This window comes from Phoxinus phoxinus, assembly GCF_949152265.1.
Source record: "Phoxinus phoxinus genome assembly, chromosome: 16".
NCBI classification, from domain to species: domain Eukaryota; kingdom Metazoa; phylum Chordata; class Actinopteri; order Cypriniformes; family Leuciscidae; genus Phoxinus; species Phoxinus phoxinus.
In genome coordinates, this window is record NC_136891.1 from 17,142,627 (window position 1) to 17,156,079 (window position 13,453).

The window sequence follows — 13,453 nt, forward strand, 5'->3', positions numbered from 1 at the left end:
AATATGAGCATCCCTAAGTAGAACTTTGTAAATGAAAACATTCTCTCAAACTTCTGGTTTCTGCATATTTCCTCTCAATCCATTCAGGTCTCAATGGCTTCTTCCTGGACCTCATCAACAATCCTCCATCTCCGCTTCCTCGACATCTAACTCGTCTTCATCTCCGATGTCACTGCCTTGTCAAGGATGGCTCTGTGTCAGGCTCAAACAGGCTTAGGTTTGCCCCGGATGGCCATCAGTTTCTCAATCCTTGCCTGTTGCGAATAAGAATGCACTGAAATTTCGACAGCCAGACATTATCGGGCGAAAATGGCATTTTCTATCAAAAGAAAAACGGCTGAAAATATGAGCCGAAAATATATGCTGCCCCAGCCGTCCCTCAGTGTTCAGCGCTCAGGTTTCACTCTCGCTCTGGCAGTTGTCGCTGCGCTCCGTATTCTGCTCACGGCCCATGCGAACCCTCATGCTCATCAGAAAAGCAAAGCCGACATGAAACTTCTATGTAGTAGTATACTTGTTTCTGTTTGCAATAGCCCTACTGTGCTGTAACATGGTGCGGTATAGCTGTGCTGGGCCACGCTGGTAAAATTACTGGCTAAATTTGTTTCACATAACTTAATTATTTTCATTATGCATTAAGTTTATGACTTAATTTTAAGGCAACACGTTTCCTCAATTTTTTAAAAAAATGTCAAAGTCTACTGACCAATTTTTACTGTGTAGATGCATATATCAGGGGTGGGCGAAAAAAATCAACTGGCATATAAATTCTATCTTCTAACGATTCTAATCGATTCATACATTTCAAAAAATGATATTCTAATCATCTGTTAAAGGTAGGGTAGGTCAGAATTGTCTAAAAAAAACTTTTATTCAAATTTGTTTAATCTGTCTTTATATACCAATACATAATTACGTGTAATTCACGTGGGCAGAGCCAGTAATAGCGGCAGTAGTCATGGCGACAGAGAGTGACAGTCGCGCAAGCCAATCACTTGTTTCGTCCCGGTAGGAATTAATGAGCTGTGTTTTTTGAAGATTAAATACACTATAGTAACTCAATTTTTATACTCTCTTTTTCAAAGTACTTACATTTTAATTATGTATTGGTATATAAAGACAGTTTAAGCCAATTTGAAAAAAAAAGTTCTTTAGACAATTCTTACCTACCCAACCTTTAAAGGCACACTATGCAAGATTTCCGTTTTTGTCAAACTGTTGCAAATTGCACTCACGGCCTGATCCCCTCCCCCCTGTATACTAGGCCTGCACAATAAATCGTTATATAATCACGCAAATCATCATACTTATCTGACCGTTATCGGTTTGTAGCAGTAAATGAAGAGATGTCTTATCAATCACAAGTTCAGTATGGCGTACCACAAGGCTCAGTACTAGGACCGCTGCTGTTCACTCTGTACATGCTACCATTAGGAGATATCATTAGGAAACGTGGAATTAGCTTTCACTGTTATGCCGACGATACTCAGCTGTATATTTCTTCAAAGCCTAACGAAACCTAGCAATTCACAAAATTAACGGAATGCATAGCTGATATAAAAAATTGGATGACTAGTAATTTCCTACTACTAAATTCAGAAAAAACAGAGATTCTAATTATTGGACAAAAAACTTCCACACGTAATAACCTAGAATACTGTCTAACACTTGATGGCTGCTCTGTTAAGTCTTCGTCGTCGGTTAGGAACCTGGGTGTGCTCTTTGATACCAATCTTTCATTTGAAAGTCACGTGTCTAGTATCTGTAAAACCGCATTTTTCCATCTTAAAAATATATCTAAATTACGCCATATGCTCTCATTGACAAATGCGGAAACAATTAGTTAATGCGTTCATGACCTCAAGGCTAGATTATTGTATGCTCTACTGGGTGGTTGCCCTGCACACTTAACAAACAAACGCAGCAGCTCGAGTTCTTACCAGAACCAGGAAGTATGACCATATTAGCCCCGCTCTGTCAACACTGCATTGGCTGCCTATTAAACATTGCATACATTTTAAAGTATTGCTGATTACTTACAAAGCACTAAATGGTTTAGCTCCGCAGTACTTGAGCGAGCTCTTAACGCATTATAGTCCTTCACGTCTATTGCGATCTCAAAATTCCGGCCAGTTAATAATACCTAGAATATCAAAATCGACTGCTGGCGGTAGATCCTTTTCCTATTTAGCACTAAAACTTTGGAACAGTCTTCCTACCATTGTCCGGGAAGCAGACACAGTCTGTCAGTTCAAAGCTAGATTAAAGACACATCTCTTTGACCTAGCATTCACATAATGCATTATAGACTTCTATAACTCAATGTTAGGCTGCATAGATTAGGTCAGCCGGAACTGGGAACACTTCCCTTAAATCCTGATGTACTCGTTACATCATAAGAAGAATGGCATCTACACTAATTTTAGTGTCTTTGTTTATCCCGAGGTTTTCCCGCAGCCTGCCGGATCCAGGCTGTATCCAGATCTGACGAAGGACCTTCGCCTGGACCCGATGACAACGCAGTGCTGAAGTGCCAACTAGTCTCTCCCTATGGAGGATCCCTTTACCACTCTACAGAAAAAGCATTGTTGAAAATTTGCGTATCTACCCCGTAGTGATAAAATAAAATTCTGTATCAAATTTATAGGCAAGACAAGTAGTTTGTATAGGCTTGGTTTGTAGAGAATTACAAACATGCGCACATATATTCAAACGCACATAACTATAGAATTAATTATTGATGCGCACGTGAGCGCCATCTGCGTTTCTCACAGGTTCGCATTTAAAGTCTGTTTAGAGAGAACGGTGTCGTCTTAGCGGCCCCTAATTTAATAACAAATTATCCTTACGACGGAAGTGAATCAATCAAAACTAACTTTAGCTGGAAAGTAACAGTATTCAAGAACCGCTATAAAGCCAAAACAATAGTGATCGACCGATATTGATTTTTTGAAACCGATACCGATTATTTGCATGTTTATGTGCCCGATAACCGATATGCAGAACCGATATTTATTTACGGTTATACTTCTGTTTTTGACACAATTATTACAACACAACTGAACTGAACAAACCATTTTATTTATAACAATCACTCCCTCCTGTATACAAAAACAAAACAAAAACGTATTTATACACCAATAAATAGACGGGTCTGAGGGCAAAAAATGAAGTGCACTGTTACTAAAGTGTATTTGTTTAAAAATAAAAGCTTTGATGAGGTAAAAAAAAGTCTTACATGCGCTTCATAAGGCACGCGCTGTCTCTTGCTCTCTCTCCCTCTCTGCCGTGCACGCGCTATGCGGTTTGGAGCACAGTCTCTGTCTCGCGGGCGTGCTCGCTCGCTCACTTGCTCTAGATTCCGGGAGATTTTAACTAATTTGAGATTTTAAAAGGCTATTTTGTTGGTGTCCCCTCAGCACTCGGTGCCCTATTCTAGGGCTGAACGATACATCGAATTTTCATCGTCATCGCGATATGAACTCCCGCGATGAACACATCGCAACAGACAGCCTGACACGATGAATAATGCCTGGTTCAGATTAGCACTAATTTACACGTTTTTGACTCCTAAAATCTTGTCGTGGACAAGAAATATGTCAGACTACACGTTGCTTTCCGACCAGTCATCGCGTGCCGTCACACACACACATTCACTCGCAAACAGTCACTCGCACGCACAGACACACAAACACACACTCACTGTCCCTCGCTCACTCGCGCACGCACGCACGCACGCACGCACGCACGCACACACACGCTCACACTTTCACTGGCGCACACACACACTCACTGTTGCACTCACTCACGTCTCGCCTCGCTCACATATTCAACCCGTCGTGGAGGACCGTTAAATAATTAAACATGCTATAGTCTTTCTGTCGTGAAGCATCGCAGACGCGACGTAGGTTGTCGCCCACTATGACACACTATACGATGACACGATCGAATCTTGCGTCCCGACGCCCGTTGTTATTACGAATCTCCACGACACCCATACGCCAAACAGATCGTGCCAAAATCGTGTATTCTGAACCAGGCAGGTAATAAACCTTTGACCTATCACGCAAAGAACCTATTAAAGCACTAAGACATGGGAACAGTATAGTTAACAATCACATTTATCGCAAGTCATATCGTCATCGCAATATTAAACAATATTATCGCACATCGCAGCTTTTTCTCATATCGTGCAGCCCTACCCTATTCACAGCGCGTGATGCGCCTGGTGGGAGCGGCGGCGCTGATTCGTGGAAATAATTAATAATTAATTTCCACAGAGCTGTATTTATTTAGATGTGTATTAGCGAAATTTACTAATGATCTAATATAATTTAGGGTGTTTTAAACAAGTGAATCTTGTTAAAAGTTTCATGCAGTGGCCGTGCTTGAGCATTCCTGATCATCAACCCACTGAGTGCTCAGCAATATGAACAAACTTTTTTTACGCGACTAATGGTGAGCGTATACAACAGAGAGATAATTAAATTCAGCGCTTTTATTTCCAACATGCACTCATTCACGTCGGTTTTATTTAATTCATGTAAAGTTACGTCTTTATTGAGACAGGACACAACGGATTACGCTACGTGACTCTGTGATTTATTTATTTTTGAGCCGCCAAGCAGCATAAAACTACATATCAGGCATTTATGTCTCAATTCTCATTTGTGCATTATGTCTGTTATGTTAAATAAGGTTGAATAATTGAAGCAAAGCAAGTAGGCCTACATATAGTCTACTTTACCTGTGCTGTGCACGCAGTTGCTGTTGTCTCATCTCTGCTCAGATGCGGTGCTGCAATGGCGGAATTCTCAAAACGCCCACAAGATGGCGACGTTTATCGGTGAATCCGAAATTACAAAACCGATACCCGATTATTAGCCTGGGAAAACCCAGACCACTTCAGGCAAATTTAGATTTGCTCTGCAAGTGGGTCTGGCAAAGAGCCCATTGAAACCCATTTCCAATCCGTCGAAATCGCGGCACCAATCAGAAACGTTTTACACGATGACGACAGAGCAGAGACGGTGACGCAGATTTTGTACATTACAGAGATGGATGCCGCCGTGGAACATCACAACATCACTTGTTCGAATCAGCTATCGCGTCTGTTTCAAGCGATTTAAAATGGTCATTTTCGTTAACACAAACAGAGAATTGCTGAGAGTCTCGAGATGTTTCTCCATCGCTCTGCATACGTCATGTCATTCATCGCTCTGATTGGTTTTAGATCTATCCGACGTCCGTTGGTGACGCCCCTGTGGAAATGAATTGTCTATGGAGCTTTGCCAGACCCTTACTCAGTTACAACTGAGAGTGGTCTGGGTTTTCCCAGGCTCCCCGATTATGGGAATATGCTTAAATATAGGGAAAAATATCGGTAAACCGATAAATCGGTCGATCACTACAAAACAATCTGTTACCTTAAATTATACGTTTATCTCTGTAAAGCAGCTTTGAATCTACATTGTTAAAAGCGCTATATAAATGAAGATGACTTGACTTGACTTGACAAATATTAGGCTACTGCATAATTGTATATGTTGGGCCGTAACGAAAGTCGTATTCTCGCGAGATTTGGCGGGGCGCCACCTCTCAAACCTGCATTGCTGGTTTTGCCAGTGGCGTGCGTCCCCCTCTGATCTGAGGTGCATGCGTCTTAACTTCCAACATCAGCCAATTAATTGGTGTGATTCTATACGGAAAATCGTCACACCTGGGGCTGGTTGCATAAACACAGCCATTACGTTAAGACAGTGTCTTAAATTCTAGTATGACCCACTAGCAGTTACTAGTAACCACTAGTAACACTAGCATACACTACAGTTCGGTATCAAATTAGGCTAATCTTTGTTTTTATGTAACATTTAGAAAGCTATGAATAGTCTTAAAGAAAAAGATTTGATGTCTAACTTGTAAGACTAGTCTTAGAGGTTTATGCAACCGGACCCTGGAGGGTGGTACATAGTGCCAGCTGCTGACCCAGTGTCTCGTTCCCTCCTCAGGAAACCAGGATTCCATACGTAACTTTTTTGACTGTGAAATAATGGCCTGGGCTAGTGCTGCCACCTTGTGCAAGCTGGTTGGAGAAACCAGGCTGTGCGTGTAAAGTGTACATACATACCCTAGCATTAGTGCAAAAACAAAGTATTACTTTGGGCTTTAGCCATGGGGTTGGAGAGGAGGTAATGCCATAAAGAATCAAGAGCAATGCGTGTATGCCATAGTGCGTGTAGCATATGTCTGAATTGCAGAGGCCTTGGGACGGAAAGTAAGCGTTCATTGACGGGCAGATAATAATTTCCAGCAGGTTTTGACAGGTACCTGTGGTCTTAATTTACTTATAGCAGAATCTGTTGACAGTTCTCTCTTTGGAGAGTATGTAACAACATACCATCCAGCCCTAATTAGAACTGTGTCCGATTTAGAAGCATGTAGACAGTGTGACAAAGTCCCTGCTGAGACAGACCCTCACCAGTTGTTCCCTGAACCAGAGACATCACTTATGAGTTGTGTGCTGTTGAAGAGAGAACGCAACGGTCCTTGGAGAATCTCTCCTAGGACTCCCTCCTCCATGTCCACTAATACGGCCTGCAGATACACACAAATTTGTTTTTCTATTATGTTGGGTACTTTCCATTGACTTCTGTTGTTTTTACTAGGAATGGTAATTTTGTCTACATAAGAACTGAATAATATATGAATCAACTGCGTACTTGAGAAAAAAATGTGAAAAAAATTTGTTTTTATTGTTGGTCGATGTACACATGTAAAGGATTAGTTCACTTCAGAATTAAAATTTCCTGATAATTTACTCAACCCCACGTCATCCAAGATGTTCATGTCTTGCTTTCTTCAGTTGAAAAGAAATTAAGGTTTTTGAGGAAACCATTCCAGGATTTTTCTCCATATAGTGGACTTTAATGGGTTAAAGGTCCAAATATTAGTTTCAGTGACTCTACACAATCCCAGCCGAGGAATAAGGGTCTTATATAGCGAAACCATCAGTCATTTTCTAAAAAAAAAAAATAAACATTTATATACTTTTTAACCACAAATGCTCGTCTTGCACTAGCTGTGATGAGCCACACATTACGTAATCACATTGAAAGGTCACGCGTGACGCAGGAGGAAGTACAGACCTAGTGTTTACAAAGTCATACACCATTTACAAAATAAATAAATAAAAGGTAAAACAACGATGTCGGACGATTTTGAAGTTGGAAGGGAAAATGAGATGGAGTATTTCGCCCTACATTTTCCGCCTATGTCACACGTGACCTTTCCAACGTGATTACGTAATACGTGAAGTCGTGGACGTGCAAGACGACCATTTGTGGTTAAAGGGGCATTTCACCCGTGGGAACATTACAATTTATTGAAAGTGGGTCATATATGTAGTCGCAAAAATGTAACAAAAATGTCTAATTTGGTGCCTTCTGGACCGAGGAAAAAACAGAAAGTAACTTTAGTGTGCATTTGTATGAAAGACAACAACTCCCACAATGCACAGCCCTGCAAGACACTCCCACTCGCCGCTGTTCATATGCGGTGCGATACTAGGATGATTTACAACACAACCGTCCTTGTCCTCGTCTGAATCTGAAATTTCATCCAGGAGAAATTGGCAGATTCAATTATTTGCTGCAGACTCTATCTCTGTGTCCGTAGGCGCACAGGCACCACCAGTCTGCCCCAGCTCGAGCCGTGAGCTCCTCGTCCGCGACCCTCGGCTACAGCAGCAGCCGCCTCTTGTTCCTCCATAAGCCTCAGCTGCTCTTTGCGGCATCGTAAAAGTAGCCACACACATCTGAGTCGAGCATCAGACTTTCGAAATCCTCTTCTTCCATATCATATTGAGTACCTTACGCCATTGTCATAACTTCATATCCGTCTCAACAGCGCCTGTTAGCTTAGCTTCCAAACAAAATGGCGGATATTGCTTTTAGTTTCTGCAAGTGAAGTCCCACCCACTGATCTGTAATAGGTCTGTAGCGTGAGTGAGTCCCACCCCCTGGAATAATGAGGAACGAATGAAGATACAAGGTTTTCAACACAGGGAGGACCAAGATGGCCGAGTAGGTAGTTACTGTCGAGCTGTGCAACCGAAAACTTTGAATACGGTTAAAACAACCTTTCAGTCCGGACCTTATAATAATTTATAGTGCTTAACGCTAAAGGAACTTTGTGAAGAGGATTTAACCTTTGAGATGTCGACCCGCGACAATAAAAGACCGCTGAAAAACCCAAAAGCAAAGTTGACAATGCCAACAGGTGATGCTAGCCACGCCGCCTCAGGAAGAAACCCTCTAATTGATAACATTCATGACTACACGACTGGCTCTGTGACTTTGCCAGTAATGGAGGATCTTATGGAAGAATTTCCTCCTCTGTCCCTGTCAGCCAGACAATCTCCAGCTCCTAAAAAACTGATGCTTTCTTCCAAGGTAGAAGACATAGATGTCGTCGCTTCCCTGTCGAAACTAATAAATGAAAGAATGGATGAGCTGGCGTTGCAGCTAGATGGTGTTAAAAAAACTGTGGACTTCGTGTGTGAGGAGATAAAAGATGTGAAAAAACGAGTGGGAACTCTAGAAAATAGGATGACTAAAGAGGAGAGTCGCATGGACACACACCAGCAACAGATCTTCGATCTGGAATAGTACTCTCGGAGGTGGAATCTGAGGCTCCTTGGTGTCAAAGAAAATGAAAAGAACGATGTCCGCCAGATTACCATTGAGATCTGTCAAGCCGTTTTACCTGAATGCAAAAACCGCATCCATGCGGTTGACACTGTGCATCGCAGCGGCGCCAAGCTCCCTAACAGCAGCAAGCCTAGACCGATTCTCATTCAATTAATCTCAAGGGTGACCAGAGATAGCCTATGGAAAGCTGCAAAGACGTCACGATTTCTTAAAGAGAACCACTGGAAGTTTGCAGAGGATCTCTCAAAAGAAGATAGAGAACAACGGAACAAGTTATGGCCCATCATCGAAAAGGCTCGCAGCGAGGGCAAGAAAGCTTACTACGTTGGATGTCGTGGATTCGGTAACGGGACAGAAATCTTCCCATCTTCAGGATAACCAAAGTGATTATAACATTGCTTCCTATCTAGCACTATTCTGTAGCCTACAGAAGCTGAGAATCTAAGTTTTGTTTATATTGTTTTTGCCAAATTGTTAGTTCATGCAGCAAAGCTCGATCCCTTTCTGAGGTAGATCACTTATATACTTTCCTTGCCTTACACATAAAACAAATTAGTTCATATTTGTTATACGTTGTTATGTCACTTTCTATTGTTTCACTTAATGCCAGGGGGTTGAAACAAATTTGTAAACGTAAAGCCTTATTTTTGTATGCAAAAAACAAATTTTTCATTCTTTCAAGAAAGCCATTCAGTAGCTGCTGATGTAAACTTCTGGAAGTCCCAATGGGGTAATGATGCATGGTATTCGGATGGGTCAGAGAGGTCAGCTGGGGTCACAACTTTGAAAGGTTCTTTTAATGGCACTATTCTACATTCAGATTGTGATTCTTTAGGCCACTATATTTGTCTACTAATTGATCATAACCACTCTATCTTTATTGTTATTAATATTTATGGTTACAATACCAAGCCTGAAAATGATAAATTAATTGATTCTATAGATGTAAGGTTAACTTTTTGACTCTCCAAATACCCTAGCTCATTTATCTTAATTGGAGGTGATTTTAATATTACTTTAAATAATTCAATTGATAGGTGGGCCCACGTCCCAAATTCCAGAGATAATTTAAAAATGAAAACTTTTATGGAAAAATGTAATGTAGTTGACATTTGGCGAGAAAAGTTTCCTAATAATATATCCTATACTTGGAGAAACAGTTCAGGTTCAAGGAAATCTCGAATAGATTTTTACTTAATTTCTAATAATATATCGAAAGACAGTGTAACAGTCAATATCCTTACAACATCACTTACTGATCATCAGGCAATCTATATAAAGTTCCAACTCTCTGCTCATAATAACAATAGATCCTCATATTGGAAATTGAACAGCTCGCTCTTAGGACATAGCGCAGTAAAATTAGAAATTAGGGCGGTTAATAAAGCTATATTGGGATAAGGGTAGGAAAAATAACCTGTATTCTGTTAATTGGGAACTTTTTTAATTTGAAGCAGGCAAATTTAAGGCAATATGGAGCTAAAATGGCTAAACTTAAGGCAGCAGCAGAAGAAAAACTTCAATATATCAACTACCACCAGATGGAGTATCAGAGGAGGATAAATTACATCTAAGAGAACTTTAATGTCAACTCGATTAATTATATTGTGGAAAAGCTGAAGGAGCTTTTGTTAGGTCGAGAAAAAGATGGATAGAGGAAGGTGAACAAAACTCTGCATATTTCTTCCGCTTAGAAAAGCACAGATCCAAGACAAATACTATTCATCAGTTGAATATAAACGGCACAGTCACTGATGATGCCCAAAGCATCTCCCAATTTTGTTGTGTCTTTTATTCAAAGCTATATGAGTCTAAGTACAATGCAGATACAGCGACTAAATTTATCAACTCTATAAATAATGTAAAAATGATAGAACACACTGATAGGGATTATTGTGACAGTCCACTTACGAAAGAAGAGGTTATTAAAGCTATTGCTCTTCTTAAAAATAATAAATCACCTGGCAACGATGGACTGGTATCAGAATTCTATAAGTCATTTTCTGATCTACTAGCACCTTTCATGTTACAAGTATTTGTCGAAAGTATTGAAAGGAGTACTCTACCAACGAGTCTCACGCAAGGCCTCATAACTCTAATCCCAAAGCCTAATAAGGATCCGCTTTTTATTGAAAATTGGAGACCAATATGTCTTTTAAACAATGACTATAAAATCATGGCTTTAGTGTTGGCCAGAAGAATAAAATATGTTTTAGATGATATTATAGACAAAACTCAATCTGGTTTTATGAAGAATAGGCATATCTCTAATAATCTCAGACTTGTTTTTGACATTTTGGATTACTCAGATCTGATACAGGATGACTCATTGATCCTCCTCTTAGACTTCTACAAAGCCTTTGATTCTATTGAGCATGAATTCATATTTCTCTCTCTTAAAAATTTTGGCTTGGGTGATGTTCTGTAATGCTGTCTTGGCCCTGTATTCAAATGCTAATAGCTCCGTTAGAATGAAAAATGGCACAACGTCAAGATTTAATCTTAAACTTAAATCAGCCCTTATTTGTTTTTACTTTGCATGCAAATTTTTGCCTCTCATATTTCTAATAGCATCATGAAAGGTATTAGCATAGCAGGTAAAGAAATACTCATCAGCCAACTAGCTGATGATACGACAATTTTTGTTAAGAATGCCAGTCAGGTGCCTATTGCCTTAAAAATGATTGAAGAATTTTCCACAGCTTCTGGCTTGACCTTAAATTTAAGCAAATTTAAATTATTACCTATCAAAGATTGTAAGGATCAGAATATTTGTAAGATTCCCAACCGAAAGGAAGCAAATTATTTAGGCTTAATCATTTGTAAAGATGAAAAGAGAAGAATTCTATTAAACTTTCCACCGCTTATTAAAAAAACACAAACCAAATTAAATCAATGGTTGCAGAGAGACCTAACAGTAAGACTAGAGGGAGAGTCTTGCTCTCAAAAGCAGAAGGCTTGTCTCGACTAACATATGCAGCTCTTTCTGTTCATGTAGACAACAAAACTTGTAAGGATATCGATTGTATGCTATTTAACTTTCTTTGGAAGAATAGAACACATGACATCAGGAAAAATGTCATAATGAATAACTATGAACATGGTGGGCTAAATGTGTTAGACTTTGCTACTCTAAACAATACTTTTAAAATCAACTGGGCCAAACATTTTCTTAAAAATCCTGTTTCCATTTGGATTTTTATTCCTAACTTTATATTTTCTAGATTTGGTGGTTTGAGTTTCATATTAGGTTGCAATTACAATGTAGACAAAATACCGGAAAAGCTCTCTTTATTTCACAAACAAGTTTTGTTAGCATGGTTCCTCATATATAAGCACAACTTTTCTCCCCATAAATATATTATATGGAACAACCGAGATATTTTGTATAAGAATAAGTCATTATTTTTTTCTAACTGGATTGAGAAACAGATTATTTTAGTGTTTCAACTGTTCAATAGTGATGGACAACTTATGTCTTATACAGAATTCTTAAACACCTATAAGTTTCCAGCCACACCGAAAGAATATGCAATAGTATATGATGCTATACCTTCTGGTGTCAAAATACTATTTAGAAGTGTTGATTTTAATTTCTCTTCTGTTCCTTTCTACAATCCAATCGATTCAGAAATAGGTAAAATTTGTCTGACCTCTTCTAGAAATAACAATAAATATGTACGGTCTTTGTTTCAGTGATATCTGTTCCACATGTTGTTTCATACTGGAATTCTTTTGTAAATGATATTAACTGGAAAAAAGTATGGACAATTCCCAATAAGTTTTTTGTTACAAACAAGGTCAAAGAAATTTCTTTCAAAATTATCCATAAGTACTTCCCTGCTAACCACTATATGATGAAATTTAAAAGGGACATTGATGTGAACTGTTCTTTTTGCGTAAATCACCCTGAGACCACCCAGCACCTTTTTTGGATCTGCACACACTCCACAACCTTCTGGAAGGACTTCTGCAGCTTTATTATGAAAGAACTTTACAAGGACTTTACTTTGAAGTGGGAAAATGTTGTGTTTTTTTTTTTTTTTTGAAAACAAAGTAAAGAAGATATGTTCTTTATTATAAATGTATTAATTGTGCAAGCTAAATTCTATATCCACAAATGCAAATATATAAAACAAAACCGGCCTTTAAACATTTCTATTGTGATGTGTTATCGTATATAAAAATTAATTAGTGGTTAATTGAACAAAAAGACTATGAAAACTAGAAATATTTGTATAACTTACAATTTGTTTGAATGTATGTGATGTCTATCCCCCGGGCAAGGGTAATATTAAGTTGTGTGTTTTGTATACTCTGTATACTGTTGTTTACGTTTGAGCAATAAAAAAATAAATAAATAAATCAATAAAGAATGAAGATACAAAGATATTTAAACAGTTGAAGTCCAATATATGGAGAAAAATCCTGGAATGTTTTCCTCAAAAATCTTAATTTATTTTCGACTGAAGAAAAAAAGACATGAACATCTTGGATGACGTGGGGGTGAGTAAATTATCAGGACATTTTAATTCTGAAGTGAACTAATCCTTTAAGACTGACATATTTGGCTGCTGTATAACTAGTCTTGCTCTTTTAATGTCTTTCTGCGTAACATTCTGTAGGCACTGTAAGCCAAACCGCACAGATCTGAAGCTCACACACACACACACACACACACACACACACACACACACACACACACAAACAACATAGCAGTCAGATACTACAGTCCTGTCTCCATG

General features: G+C 39.0%; 1 protein-coding gene across 1 annotated transcript in view; it reads right to left on the reverse strand.

Annotated features, from left to right (window-relative positions):
* Positions 1 to 13,453, reverse strand: part of tube1 (tubulin, epsilon 1) — a 44,247-nt gene that overhangs the window by 28,676 nt on the left and 2,118 nt on the right. Inside the window, exon 5 of the mRNA XM_079638985.1 lies at positions 6,479 to 6,594. Within this exon, the coding sequence (XP_079495111.1) occupies positions 6,479 to 6,594 (116 nt within the window). The remainder of the gene's footprint in view (positions 1 to 6,478; positions 6,595 to 13,453) is intronic.